This window comes from Rhinolophus sinicus, chromosome 16 (genome assembly GCF_057876585.1).
Source record: "Rhinolophus sinicus isolate RSI-liver-muscle chromosome 16, RSI-T2T, whole genome shotgun sequence".
Lineage (NCBI taxonomy): Eukaryota > Metazoa > Chordata > Mammalia > Chiroptera > Rhinolophidae > Rhinolophus > Rhinolophus sinicus.
In genome coordinates this window covers 38,275,998-38,291,607 of record NC_142516.1, presented here as the reverse complement: position 1 = coordinate 38,291,607, position 15,610 = coordinate 38,275,998, and the positions used below count along the sequence as shown (strand labels likewise).

At 40.7% G+C, this 15,610-nt stretch overlaps 1 protein-coding gene across 2 annotated transcripts in view; it reads right to left on the bottom strand.

Moving 5' to 3' along the window:
- The window catches only part of TLE1 (TLE family member 1, transcriptional corepressor), an 84,323-nt gene that overhangs the window by 37,675 nt on the left and 31,038 nt on the right, over nt 1-15,610 (bottom strand). For both annotated transcript variants that reach the window (XM_019736679.3, XM_019736681.3), the window contains exons 7-8: nt 4,459-4,663; nt 3,713-3,729 (exon numbers count right to left, since the gene is read on the bottom strand). In XM_019736679.3, coding sequence (XP_019592238.1) covers nt 3,713-3,729; nt 4,459-4,663 — 222 coding nt within the window. The remainder of the gene's footprint in view (nt 1-3,712; nt 3,730-4,458; nt 4,664-15,610) is intronic.

Genomic DNA, 15,610 nt, shown 5'->3' with positions numbered 1-15,610 from the left:
CCACCATTAACTACGTAAATACATAAGCAGAGGCACCCAAGCTCGTTGAGCTTGGTGTCTTTCTGATAAAATGATGGTAATAGTACTGTTAGGACCTCTAATGTAGATGAATTGTACTTAAACTTCTCTGGACCAGGAACCCCTTTTTAGAAAAGTTCTCTCTCCCCAGAATTATGCAAAAGAGCACTCCGCATACAATTTTTAGACGGTTCAAGAAACTTCTGAGGCCCATCTCTGAACCTGGCCTAAGTCCACAGACCAGGAGTCTCTCCCAAATACCACCCCTCTCGTCTCCTCCTTTTTCCACATATTCCATGGGTTAGGTAGTTCAGTGCTTTTCATTCAACAAATATTTGACTGTGCTATTAAAAGACATCACTGTAAAATGGCAACAAGTATATGTAGTCCTTCAAGCAGTGCTTGGCACATAGTAAGTGCTCAATAAGTATCTGTTAAACAAATAAGTATTTAAACACACATTCTCTATTTTGCTAAAAGCCATACAACTCTTTGTCAATACTCGAATTCCAGGTCTTTCAAGTAGACTTATTTAAATGATAGTCCCTTCAGCCAAAATTTAATGCAATTCATCTTTAACTAAAATATCTAAAGCTTTTTATTACCACTGAAGAAATAAAAGCCTTTGTTAGGTCGTTTCATATTTCTTTCCTTAACAGTATCATTCTGATAGTAGGTTTATGCTAAAAACAACAACCAAGTTTTGGCAAATTAGAAAAATAGTAGCCAAATCTTAATTTTAAAACAACAGCCATACAGCAAAATAAACCTCTTCGAAGTTACTAGCTATCATTCATCTCGTTCAGAAAAAGAAACTTTAAAAACAGTGTCTATACTTTCAACTCTGTTCTTAGTGCTTTCATTTCCTGGGTTTTACATTAAAACAGATTACATTAAGGCTCACTTGTTTTCCAACCATAGAACCTTAAACTATCAAGTGGAATAATTTTGTCAATAAAAATAAACAAATACAACCTATGAACCAACTAGTTTTGGACTCACAGACAAAAATCCATACACATTGACATTCCCTCTCGATCTGTATGATTCCCTGGGTTTTGCACTGATATAACTAATATCTGTTCAATACAGAAAGAAGAGCAGGAAAATATAAGACCATACACTATTCTGGAATTTTTCAGATCTCCTTAGTGTTCTTAAAGAGTTTGCTCCGAAGACTCCTGACATTCCCAGAGACCCTAACATATCTCTTTGAGGACTGACTTTCTTCCTATACTTTAACCAAAATAATGTTTCACAACAGAAAGAATGCTGAAGGTGATGAGAATCCAGCTATCCTCTGTTATACCAGGCATTAATGACATTTGCAAATGTCTAAGATAAAGAAAGACACTCTCGCCACTACAAAAGCAGCATTACAATCAAGTGACTTTATCTGCCAAGTAAAAATCTGACTTCATAATTCAAACCATTTTATTAAAGAGATTAAGTACTATAATATTTTAGGCACTAATAGTACATACTATCTTATTAACTATTGCTTCTTATTTCAATTTTACACAAAGTTTGAAGAGCTACTTAATTTTATATAACTGGTAGAAAATCCCACTTACGTGGACAGTGAACAATTCCTCTCTAGACTGAATTAAGTGTTTGTTACAAATTAGTGTAGTTTTCCCACTTTATATCATCATCACCAAGAGTTTTCTGTAATAATTAGGCAAGAAAAAGAATATATATACTTATTCTGAAAACACTCACTGAAATTATCATTGAGACTTGTCCAAAATTTGATGTGAGAAAGGAAGCATACAAGTAACACATTAAGTAACCATTTTTTATATTATTTTATAGAATGCTTTACGCAGTGCATCCACATTTTGACTTGAAAGTTCACCGACTGCTAACTCACTCAACTTGTGGACTTAGAAACAATCTACAGCTGCCTGAAATTCAAGAACTCACTTCCCTAATGAATTAAGTTCTTGCTTACATTTTTCACCCAAAAATACAAATCGGAGGTAAAATACAAACAGGAGGTTATTATACACACTCAGAAATACAGAGGTGCGTCTATTAGCTGAAGCATGCAAACTTCTACCCCTCCTGTCACTGGCATTTCATAGAGGTGCATACAATAGTACCCCTTCCACAACTATCAAGAATTTTTGCTGAAACTTTCTACAGTCTATCTTTTAGTTTAATATATTGATTGCCTCTCCTCAGTTCTTTGAGAAAGGGCTTGTGATATATGTGCCTACATATCTCTAACTACACATGCATTTCCTATATTATTACCTTTCATACAGTAAACAACAAATGAATATAGTGTGATTTAAGGTGAAACAAGAGTACTGAGAACAAAAAGTTAAATAAAAGTCCAAAACCTAGAATAAGTTCAATAAATTAATGCACGGAGCAGACTAAAGGACATGGGCTCACCCAACATCCTCTGCCATCTGTTCTCTGGTCCAGGATTAAAGTTTTTAATTTGACACTCTATTGAATGAACATAGCAGAAAAGATGACAATCTATAGGGACACTTGAAACAGCAAAACATAAAGGTCACCTCCATAAATCAAAGTCGGTTTACTTAGGTTTATACTTTAGAAGTAGTGGATATTTTATTCCCTAGCTATCATTTTATCTCCCCCCAACATTTTCCAGAGAAGAGTTGTAGTACCGGAATTTTAAACCTACCTACCCCATCCTTTCACCAGCACCCCATTCCCCTAAACACATCCTGTCTCAGTATTGTTTTTAGAGTAGCTACTCTTGTACACGAGAGGGGAAAAATAAAAATCTAAAATCTAAACATTTTAAACTGAAAACGATTTAAATATCTTCCCCCCAAACTCATAACAAAAAAATGTAAAAATGATTTAAAAGTTCACTATTCCATTTTTCAACCATAGTTAGATTTAAGATGGCCAAAACATTGCCTTGTTTAGAAAGAAAGGAGGGAAGGAGGCAAAAACTGTAGGTTATTATTGCTGAAAAGGGGCCAATTTCTCACTTTATTTGTTCCACAACATTTGAGAGATGCATTTTAGATACAAATCTCCCCACAGCTAACTGGCAGATACATGTACAGATCAAGTGTGCATTATGTAAAATGGGTAAGATTTAGGCAGGTGAAAGAAGGCCTCTCTAAGCACAGAACCCCCATCCACTAAATTTCCTTGTTTTTAAGAGCTTGCTCAGATGTTCAGTTCTTTGGTCTAAAATAAATTTAAGTTCGAGTTCACACTGCAAGGACAATTATGAAAAGAAAACTAGACATGGAAACCTAGCAACTAAGATGCATTCACAGAGGATAATGAATGGTTCAGGTAGAAAAACCACATTACTAACCAATTTCACATATGGATTGTGACCTCTTGCCTATAAAACCGATTTTAAGATAAATATGACTACTCTTTTAAACTACAGGCAACCTGGACTCAGAATGCAACAGCAAATGTGTTTTTCAAGTGGGTCTGAGGCACATACAGATCATAGCAAACAGCTTTGCCCCCAAATCATGTCGCTCTCATCTAACAAAACTTTTATTAAAAAGACAGGGGTGAGGAGGATAGTCTTTTTTGTTTTTTGTTTTTTTTAAGTTTAAAGAAAAACCAGGTCACTGAGACGGGATGAATATGTGCGTCTGTGCCTGTGTTTAAAGAAAGACAGCTTGGGACGCGCTGCAGGAAGGGGTGTGTTGCGTGCAGCAGGCGGGAGAGTACTTACTGTGCCCGGTTCTCTGTCTGCTCCCGAGGTTACCAAGAAACGCACAGACATGCCCGTTCAGACACAGAGGCAAGAACAGAAATAAAAAAAAGGGGGGAATAATTAGAACACAAGCCCCAAACAGTTTTAAAAATGGCTTTTATTTATATAAGTCATTGCACATTCCTAATACAGTGATTTCCTGAAAATTACAGTATTTTGTAAACATAAGATTTACAGTTTAACCATACACAAAGCCTATTTTTTTATTTCTTGACAGAATAAATTACTTTTCTTCAAAAAATTAGTCAAGTGCAATTTTGCCCAATGTTTAACGCATACTAGAATTAAAGCCTATGAAACTAAGTAGTAACAGATGCAATTATCAAACCTCTCATTTGAACACATTCACTTTCAAATTTAACTTCTTATTTCGCCCCATTTAACAACATTACTTTCTTTGAAAATTACCCAATTAAGCAGTTAACAGTTTTCCATAATATGGTACAGGCCACTGGCATTAACTAGGCAGTTGCCAAGATGTCAAGATGCCTGCCATCTAAAGCGACTGGGAAATCTACAGATGCCCAAGTTAAACCCAGAGAAGCTCCAGGCTGAACTGTGTGTCAGTGGCCAAGCTCTGCGCCCGCTCCTCTCAGCTCACTGCTTGCTCCTGTCTGGGTGGGGCTCTGTGCAGCAGCGCACAAGTCTGCAGCACTGCGTGAGTGCGAGGACACAGTCCTAGTCCGGCTTGCCCGGCCGCTCACCTCTGTGGTGCTCTGCCTCGTGGTGCTTCTTGTCGTCTTTCATTGCCAAGTGAGACTGCCCACTCAGGGCACTAGACAGCGCCAGGAGGCCGGCGCTGCCGCCCAGGGGCGGGATTCCAGGAGGCTGCAGTCCTGAAGGGTGAGGCGTTAGGGGCACTGGGGGTCCGTGGCCATGAGACAGATGCTGAGCTTGCAACTGCTGCTGCTGTTGGTGGTGGTGAAAGAGGGCAGGAGGAAGAAGAGGAGGAGGTGGTGGTGGCGGTAGCGGTGGCATGGGGGTGGGGGAAACACAGGTGACATGAGAAGATGGAGGAAACAACAGGTTTGACACACGTGAAGGGAGCAAAAAGGGAAGAGAGAAGGAGGGAAAAGGGGAAAAATGTGATTAGCACTTTCATCAAAAGATTTCAACTACTCAGTTACCTGATAAGACACAATCTTTCCCAAATATAATCTTCAGATCTACACTGTCACTTTCCGGCACAACGCAGCCCCCGAGAGCACAGCTGCTTATCATCAGCAAGCCTGGCTTAGTAGGCAACTCACATGTTAGTTCCACCGCTAAGTGCCCCCAGGGATGAAACCCAGTGTGCCACTGAATCTAGGATGCCATAGGTTTTTAGATTTAAGACTCATCCTGTTTTCAGAAAGGTTAAAGTCGTGGATATGCATCTGATAATACAGTAACGACAGGCCTGAGTAGTCACCAGTTATTAGGTGACTCCATTTCACCCCAGCATTCTTGCATTAACTTGCCACAATGGTATGATGATGAAACAAAGCCAAAGTATTATCTTTAATTCACAGAACTCAGAAAGCAGGAAGAACCAACATCCCTTACGCATCCCACCCCCAGGCACTGTGTGTCCATCTCTCACTAAGCCCTCACAGAGCTGTTAGGAGGTACTGATATTCCCATTTCTCAGAAGGAACCAAGGCTCGAAGTGTTGAGAAAACTGCCGAGGTTCCCCAGCAGGGGGGCGGGAGGAGTCCATGGAGGAACGAGCCGCAGGGCTGCGCTCCAGTACCACTGCACCGTCACATACAGTGGGGAGCCTCCGGGGGCCACACACGGGAGAGTGGGAAGAAACCTTAGCTAAGGTGAAGCTTTGTTTATCCGTTCTTTCTCCGAGTTCTATGCCCCAAACCCAGCCTTTCAATGGCACAGAGGAAACACATTAAGACCCATTGAGGCCAGGAACCTTGACGGGAACACACACCCACTAGTCCTGTGAGGCACCACCACAGTGACCCAGGTCCCCATTCCCAAATGCCTTTCCTCTATTGCTTAACCCATTCCAGAGATTACAGATCTGTTCACATTGAAAAGTATCGGTGCTCTCATATGTTATATTTAAGAGCATGTTGTAGGGAATGAGAAAGTAGCCAAGAAATGGCCCTTCTACCATAAATCTGGCCACATTTCAGCTGTCCAACACAAAAGTCGTTTTTGATGAGACAGTAAAAACGATTAAAGCTCAATTTTTAAGGTGTAATGTTAGGAAATTCTTAAGATTCTGATTTGTGCTCACTTCCCTGGGACTCAATTACTCATTTTATTTATTACCCCCTTGCGTGTACTGAATATATTAAATCTTCATGCCAGGTCTTCAGTAATTTCCACCAAGACCACTGATTTTTAATTGACTCCTAAACATGCTTCCCACCCTCAAGAGCAAGACAAAACAGCATCTTAAAAGTAGAAATTGGTGTCTACAATCATTTTATAGTAAATCTTCAACCACTACTAGCATGTTTTAAAAAAAACCTGTCAGGGCCAATGTTCTCTTTAAACTTCCAGTTCTAATTAGAGGGAAATTGGAAAAGGGGGCGAGGTCCAAGTGGGCAGCACTAATAGTGTTCTCGGAAAGTATTTATAAAACTACTCATTTGCCATTTGAGATCATAGTAACAATTTCTTTACGCAGAAAATCACCTTCATGTCATCCCGAAGACACTAATTCTTGCTCTGTCACCTTTTAAGAGCTCGGCAATCGCAAGACATAAAACTGAAGAAGCTGGCAGCAGAGTCACGGTCCACTAGGCATGCTCATTAGCACTTAATTAGGAACTAGACACCTGCCATAAGAAATGTGCTCGGAGAAGGATGAGGACCAGGTCTGCCCTACCAGCAATTACTATCATTACTTGGAGAGTAAGAGCTATGTCCGGCTTCTGGGAGGGAAATGCAGTGATGCATACACAAGTGAGTGCAACAGGGTAATTAAGCACGGCACTGACTAAAAGATGAGAGAGGCTCAGCAGAGGGAAAGGCATTAACTACAGGGTGGAGGTCACTACCCTATCACCGCTCCCTGCACGCCCCTGCTCCCCCAAAAATCCAGAATCAAGTCAGTGAAAGGCGACATCAGGGTTGGGGTTTTATGTCAGAGCAAAGGCAACATTTGGATACTCAAGAAGGAAGTGGATTTTCTGCCAAATTTAAGTTAGTTGTTAGAAAGATGAACTGGAAAGCATACTCTGATATGTTACTGAAAAGAAAGATTTACCAAGGGGCTTTGCGGCAGCTGTGAAGCAGACCGCCCGGGGAAACCCAACATTCAGGCTGATACCATCAGTGGGGAGATCCAAGAGCCTATCCGTCCGTGAATAACTCCACCTCTGCCATGCTCTAAGCTTCCCCTTCAAGAAATAGCTCACTGTTCATTATTAAAGGCAACTGGGTTCCTCCGCCCACAGCTTGGCCATCTTGAAAAGTTCTATTTTTTTCCAAAGCGAAACCCTTTCAAAACAGAAATAAGGATACTGCTGTCTCATTCTACTTCTTTATCCTGCCATGTACAGCTCCCAGATAATATGTGTTTTAATATCCAGTATCTTGGCCTCAGCTCAGAACACACTTGAGGCAGGGAAGGCGGGCATCATGACTACCACTTCACAGATGAGGGTGGTTTGCAACGGGACTCACAGCCAGAACGATGACTGCAAAGCTTTGTTCCTTAGAACAGAATTTCTCTTGGGATGGCAGCAGCCCCGTCATGCTCATAAGGAGGTACAGAAGGAGCAGTCCCAAGCAAGGGGAAAGAAGAGGGTGACTTCTTGCTCCACCAGAGATCTCACGTTTCTCTTCCGAGGTAACGAGAAGCTCAAGGGCATGCAATACTGCAAACTCACCACTGGACATTTACCCAGAGATATAAACCCATTTGCACCATGCGGAAGTAGCAGTCACAGATGGGAATTTGTTCTTAGGTTTACAACTCAAGAGTGCCAACTCTCTAGCCCCAGCTTTCGGATTCTCTGTCCCTGTTATCTGAAAAAGGACGCTATCTGTTCCAGCTCTCTTCCAAGGAAGCTTATAAAGAATCAAGCCTAAACAGAGGGAGCTCTGGCTTCTCTCAGCAGAAGATGCTTAAGGGTAAGAAGTGTCATTTCAAAGATAAAGTATTTATGGAAATGAATAGAGGGCCCACATCCTGGAGAGTGAAACAATTAACTCCAAAAGAGCAGCCCACCTGCCCCATGTGTCCTTGGAAGAACAGTTTTTCTCCACAAGGCTTACCTGAGACAGACAATCTAGTATCCATCACCTTTACCAAAAGGAAAAAAAAAACAAAAATAAAAAAAACATGAATGCTACTTAAAATATATATTTTAGAAAAAAAGTGATACTGACATTGCTATATGGCCAGCAAAACCTAAAAAACCCTAATGCCTCTGCCAATTAGAGGAGTTTACATGCATCAGTCCTCTATAGACCCAAACTTGAAAATGTCATGGGAAACTACGAAATCTTTCTCAACAAGACAGCAAGGGTGGGAAAATTCAACTGTCTATCCATTCATTAGCTTACACTAATTAGTAAACTTTTTTTCTTAAGTTAATGCTTTTAGATTTATACAGCACAGAACACACAAGCAAAACAGTTTATACAAAGCTATCAGAAAAGGCATTTTTAATGAGCAATGGTAGTTTTTAGAAATACAGTTGGTTACTCAGGCTATCAAACTAGACCAGAAGGTTCTCAAACAGAGCAATTTTGACACACACACACCCCTTTTCCCACCCCAAGGACATTTGGCCACGTCTATAGGCATTTATCGTTGTCACAACTGGGGATAAAAGGGTTAGAATTCTACTGGTATCTAGTGGGAGAAGCCAGGGATGCAGTTAAACATCCTATAAAGCACAGGACGGCCCCCTGCCACAGAGAATTATTGAGCCCCAAATGTTAATAGTGCTTAGGTTGAGAAATTCTGGTCTAGATCTAAGCTGGAATTCTGTTCCATTACATTAAAATTCATGCTCCTGAATGCTAGGGACTTGCCAAATTGTTGCTTAAAAAATAAATAACAGGCCTGCGTTGTGGCTCAGGTGGTTGGAGCGCCCTGCTCCTAACACCGAGGTCACCGGTTCGATTCCCCCATGTGCCAGTGAGCTGCGCCCTCTACATTAAGATTGTAGACAACGGCTCTCCTTGGAGCTGCGCTGCCATGAGCAGCCAGAGGTTGGCATGAGCTGCTGCAGGCTGCTGTGGGCTACCATGTGCCGCCATGAGCAGCCAGTGGCCAGTGTGAGTGGCTGACAGCCATTGTGAGTGGCCAGATGCCGGTGAGAGCTGCCGTGAGCTGCTGTGAGCAGCCAACCGGCGACCGACTGCCTCAGCCGGGGGAGCGCAAGGCTCATACCAGCATGGGCCAGGGAGCTGTGTCCTACACAACTAGATTGAGAAACAAGGGTGGGAGAGAGGCAGAAAGGGGGGCGGGGGGAATAAAACTTTTCAACATTCAATTGTTCACTGTCCCTTCATCACATCACCATCGAGTACATTGTCACACTCAAAAGAAAGGGGGGGGCGGCGGAAAGGGGGCATCTGCTTCCTAGATCTGACTCTACTAACAATCTCAAAATAAAACAAAAACTTCACATTGTGTAAAAAAATTTGGAAAGACCTATGCTGGGAACTTTTACATATTGGTGTTCTGGTGCCTCAGAGGTGATTATGGACAGGTTTAGCCTGGAGAATAAGATGAATGTACTTGCTCTTACCTAAACAATGTGAATAGGCTCGGAGTGAGACAAGTATTAATAAAACAAACAGCAAACTCTGAGTTAATGATACCGAAAACCCACAAGGAATAAAGTAACCTCATCCATGTCAAACAACAGCCACGCATTTAGAATGTTAATTCACATTCTACCTAGTGCAGCCTGGATCAATTATGTTACCATAATAAAACTGACTTTTGCTGTTTACATTCAGAGCTTTAACGTAATACTGTAGTGTTTCTACATTTTTGTTTCTAAAACAGGTGTAGCATGTGTTTCATCACCACAGAGCTCTGCCTCTACAACTGGAAAGGGCACCTAGAATGAAAGTGAAGGCCCGTGCCCACCTCACCCTGACTGGATGCTAAGTTCCTTTTCATCAACCACTGAATCAACTTGAATTTCTGAACTTTCACCCCATTTATAACCTCAGAGAAAACTATGTCACACAGATCACAAACAACCCAACCAGAACTAAAGCCATGCCCAAAATAGCATCTCTAATGCTAAAAGCGTGACAGTAAGTGGCATTTATAGCACTTGGTATTTAAACATGTTTAAAGCGGAAAAATGTGAAAGTAGCATTTGTTGACAGTTCTTTCCAAATCACTCTTACTTGATTTCTGCTATTTCCCTGTTCTTTAAAACACTCAGTTCTTATCTTGGGAGAGTGCAGAAAAAGAAAATTGGTATGCTACAGTAAACAAGTGGGAAAAGTGGGAAACAGCTGTGTGGCAGCAGAAAAATCAAGGACACTACTCCAGGAGTTATCTGAAAACCTCCCATTATATGAATGGCCTCTCCCGTGAAGAGGGGAAAGGGTGATAAACAGGCAGAAACTGCTTCCTGGGGCCAAGAATTCTCAAGCCACTTGAAGACAATTAAACAACAACAGCGATCCATTGAAAGGCCCCATCTCAATGCTGGAGTACACAGAGAATGACAGAGAGAAAAAAACTAAAGGCCAGTAGGAGGAAGGCCTAAAATTCTGAAAAGGATCTGAACTCTTCTTTCTTCTTTCTGCACTTCAGCTAATCCACACAGGGCACTTCAGCCTATGTCATCACGGACTTGCTCGTCCCACCTGCCCGGCCCTGGATGACTGTTACAGTTGTTGACAGTCACCAGAGAGCCCCGGGACTTACAGGCCTAAATTAGCATAAATTTTAAAAATGTTTATTTAGGTAGTTACACTTCTAAAACCACATACAGTTTTGATGAAAAGATGCTCAATATCATTAGCCATCAGGGACATGCAAATCAAAACCACAAATGAGATACCACGTCATACCCACTAGGATGGCTAGAATTGAAAAGATGAAACAACAACAAGTGTTGGAGAAGATGTAGAGAAATTGGAATTCTCATCCACTACTTTGGAAAACAGCCTGGCCGTTGCTCAAAAAGTTACACAGGGGGCGGCGGGATGGCTCAGTTGGTTAGAGCATGAGCTCTTAACAACAGGGTCGCTGGTTCGAGTCCCACGTGGCCAATGAGCTATGCCCTCCACAACTAGATTGAAGACAACGAGCTGCCGCTGAGCTGCCAATGGGGCGGCCGGATGGCTCAGCTGAATAGAGCGCAAGCTCTCAACAAGGTTGCCAGTTCAACTCCCACTGGCATGGTGGACTGGGATGGTGGGCTGCACTCCCTGCAACTAAAGATTGAAAACAGTGACTGGACTTGGAGCTGAGCTGCGTCCTCCACAACTAGATTGAAGGGCAACGACTGGACTTGGAGCTGATGGGTCCTGAAAAAACACACTGTTCCCCAATATTCCCCAATTTAAAAAATAATTTTTTAAAAATTGAAAAAGTTAAACACGGAGTTACCATTTGACCTGGCAATTCCACTCCTAGTAGCTATAGACCCAAGATAAAACATGGCCCCATAAAAACTTGTACACAAATGTTCATAGCAGCATTATTCATAAATAGCCAAGAGGTGAAAACAACCTAAATGTCCATCAACTGACGAGTGAATTAAGGTGTATTGATACAATGGAATATTATTCATCAACAAAAAGGATCAAAGTACATGCTACAACATGAATAAACCTTGAAAACATTATGCTAAGTGAAAGCAGCCAGGCACAAAAGGCCACATATATGATTCCAGTTATGCGAAACGTTCAGAATAGACAAATCCAGACCAAAAGACTGGTGGGTTGCAGAGGCTGAGGAGAGGTGGGGCAATAAGACTGACTGCTAACGGAGATGTGGAATTTGTTTCTGCAGTGTTACAAATGTTCTAGAATTAGGTAGTGGTGATGGTTGGACAAGTTTGTGAATATACTAAAAATCACTGAGTTATATGCTTTAAAAGGGTGAATTTCATGGCATGTAAATTATGTATCAATTTTTTTAAGAAAATGAATAGATGTATCTCATAAAACGGGGTGCTCTACTCTCTCTACTCTGAAAGGGGGTCAATAGCATGCTTTTTCCAAGAAATCAAGTACAAATCATATGAAAATAGGTGGGGAATTAAAAAAGGAAACAATACTTCAAATAGTGTTCTAATAACTAAAAAGCACTCTAACTGTTCAGAAGAACTTCGAGACATTGAAACCAAGCCCTGAATTTGTCAGAGAGATACCCAGCTGTACTCTAAAAAAAAAACTAACTTGAACCAAAGATGGAGAAGATGCATAAAAAACTTTTTTGCAATACTGCTCCTTCTCTTTTGAAAATTAATAAAACGACTGGAATACTGGAATTTAAGTGGAGGGTATGTCATTAAATATAAGTTAGCAGAGCTAGAAGATCTATGTTTGTTGTAGCCATTTCGTTTTCTCTTCTTGGTAGCAAGTTATGCATGATTCTCCTAGCGTGAATTTGTTTTATAAAGAAACTTGCAGCTGGGTTATTGATGGGCTTTCCAGGGATTAACTGCATACTCACAAGAATAAGAGGCTAACCTCACCCTCTTAAACTTCACACACTGAAATCCTATAGACAGCTGACAGCTACAGCCAGAGAAGAAAAATAATCCAACATTTTGCTAATCCTTAAACCAATCATCTCGTGCAACAATGGGGAGCCCTTTAGGTCTACAACTCAATCTCTTACAGCCAGAAAGGCTGCTGCTACAGACACATCAGGAGCTGTGTTCACAGCCATTCCCTACACAAACATGCATAGCCGGACATCCCAAAATAACTTACACTTCTTTTACTCCATACTAAATTGTTTTAAAGGATAGAGAATTACAAACTTCCCTATGCAGTAGGAATATACGACTCGGACTAGTAACTGGAGCCCCAAACCTGAGCCCCACGGGCCTTGACAGAAGTTACATTCACAGAAATAAGTCAGACGATCTCCAAATAAATCAGGAAAGAAAAACAAGGGTGCCTACATTAACCCCCAATTTTTTGAGTTCCTGAAGTTCACAGGCATTTGCTATGGAAAACTGCTCAAATTTTCTTACACCAAGCAGTTAGCATTGAGGCGGCTACCATAATCTAGCATTCTGTGGTCTGGGAAGGACAACCCCCACTCAACAGGGATAGTGATGGAAGTGAACTGGTTGTCCGAGGTCACAAACCTAAAAAGTGGCAGTGCCAAGTGTCCTACTCAAGTCCATCTGATTCTCGGCCCACACGATGCCCTAGGTTACGCAATACAAAAATGCTCTTAGAAAGATGAGCACACAGCACCACAAAGTTGGGTAGCAAACACTTGGTTAGAAACAGATATACAACTTATGCAACTGTTTTCTTTAAAAAAGAAAATCACACTCTGCTCTTTTTCACTTTTTAATCAAAAACCAACCATTTTTCCTGAGGAGGTGGGGGAAAACTGGCTGAGGACAGGGGAACTTCCTGGGATGAAGGAAACAATCTGCACCCTGAGAGGAGGAGTGTGGTTACAGGGGTCCTTCAGGCACCAAAGGGTTCAGACTGTACATGTAAGATCTGTGCATTTCACTACATATAAATTATACCTGAATTCAAAAAGAAACCTGTATGTGCAGATATGTAGGTACCTAAGCCTATGCCTATACCGTAGTATCTATTAATTATGTCATGGAAACCTGATTAAAAGATAACGTTAGTTATTTGGAATTCCAAATTAAACTAAAATTGATTATTTAGGATCAATGCAGGTAGAGAGAGCTCTTAATTCCCAACTCCCCAAACAGAACAGTGGGCAATGATCCTGAAGAGTCCCTGCTGTCAATTTCCTCTGCCTACAGGTAGCCATGAACTATCCCACAAATACAGTGTTACATCATTAACTAATCTATTTCATTTTGAGCCTTTTAAACTGAATTCCAAATAAATAAAAAAGTATTTGAGGGATGCTTAAATTGTGGAGACTATTCTGATGTAAAAAAGTCAAAATCTCAAATGACCAAGTTCCCTTCACCTAATAAACTTGTTTTCCAAAGCACGAGTTGTGTGTCAAAACAAACAAACCCTGTGCCTATTAAGATCTCCGCCTTATTAAATACTCTTTCTATTGTTGCAAGAACATAACACGTTTAATGGCAAAAGAACAAATGAAAACCAAAATTCAAAAAGTAGGGCTGCAGTTATTATTCTGCCAATTATCAAATTTGCTATCAATGAAAGCTGTTAAAAATTGTAAAACAAAAACATTTCAATAGTGTCTCCAAATATCAACAATCTAAGAAACTTATTTTTTCTTACATACCAGTAATCCATGAAAGTTGAAGGCAGGTGCTATGATGGAAAAGATTTATAATTCAGCTTTCCATCAGATATGAGAACTAAGTTTTTTATGCTGATAAGAAATGGGCACCATTAATTCACTCAACACAAATGGAAAAAAACATAACCTCTCTCTTCCTCCTAACAGAGCATCCACGGTCCCAGGACACAACCTGCGTTTACCCAGAAGCTTAGTGCCCTTGAGAAGATTTAACTTCTTCCAGGTTTGCTAAAGAGAATTATCTGCAGCCCTGTCAAGCAAGCAGTAAGCTCCTTGATTGTACCTTAAAGGGAATGAGAATGTTTCAGCTCATTTGCATTTTAAAGGGTACTCTTTCATGATCTTTCACACTTGTAATAGATGTCTAAACCGTTAAATTACTATTTCTTTTCTTAGCCTGAAAGTCGATGCAGACGAAGAACGTGGCCTCTCCCATTGTTCTTTACCCTAAGTTGGTCCCTGAACAATACTGACAGCTGCTATCAAACCGGGCTGCATTTACTCTGTGCGCAGCTGCTGCTTGTAAGAACAGACAGCCTCCCGGAGCCTCCGGGGAGACAGGTTGACACACTGCATGTTCAATGAAGGGGTACAAAGGTCCACTGAATTGTCAACCCAATTTTATGCTACTTCGATTTTCGAGGAGGCACGCAATTCCTTTCAAGCAAAAATCAAGCATATGCCAGAGCATGAAACTTAAGGTGTGGGATAATTATTGATCACCACAAACTTTAAAAGAGCCTTCTGACATAAATTAATATACTGATGCAAAAATTACAATTACAAAAACCACACATGCCAGTATGCTAAAGACATGCAATTGGCATGAAGTCTTGTGCTGGGCCCAATTCACTGATTTGGGTTATTGTTGCTAGCTAGCAGAGCTAATCTGCCTTTATAATCTCAACAACATGTTTCCTGGACTAAAGCCATTCATAAAATTAGCGATTCATCTTCCCTTCTAAAATGACCTGCTATTTTTATTTTCTGATTCTTCTCAAAATGAGTATGACCTATAAACATCTGGTTAATACAATTTCCTCCTTTCTAATGTGTCGGATGGGGCTGCCTTTGAGAATGGAAAAATATGAGTTTTACTACCAAGAAATGATATGTAAAAATTTAGAGCCCATCAGAAAACAAACATGTTCCACAAAGTTTAACTGGGTACTTGAGAACTACTTTGCATACATTTTCCTTTAATCAAAACAGGCTTTTTCCATCCTCAGTCACTTGGGTTAAAAAATTCTGTGCTCAAGCTACAAGTACAATTTACTATTAGTCTTTGCTAATCAAACACGGTACATGCAAAAGTACCAGTGAATATTTGATTTGATCTCTGAAATAAAGCAATTCATTACACAAGAAAAGGGTACAGAAGGCAGCAGACAAATGCAGATGTAATTGTGTTTTTTGTTGAATGTGATTAGAGAGTCCACTAAGTAACAGTCAAAAAATGTGAT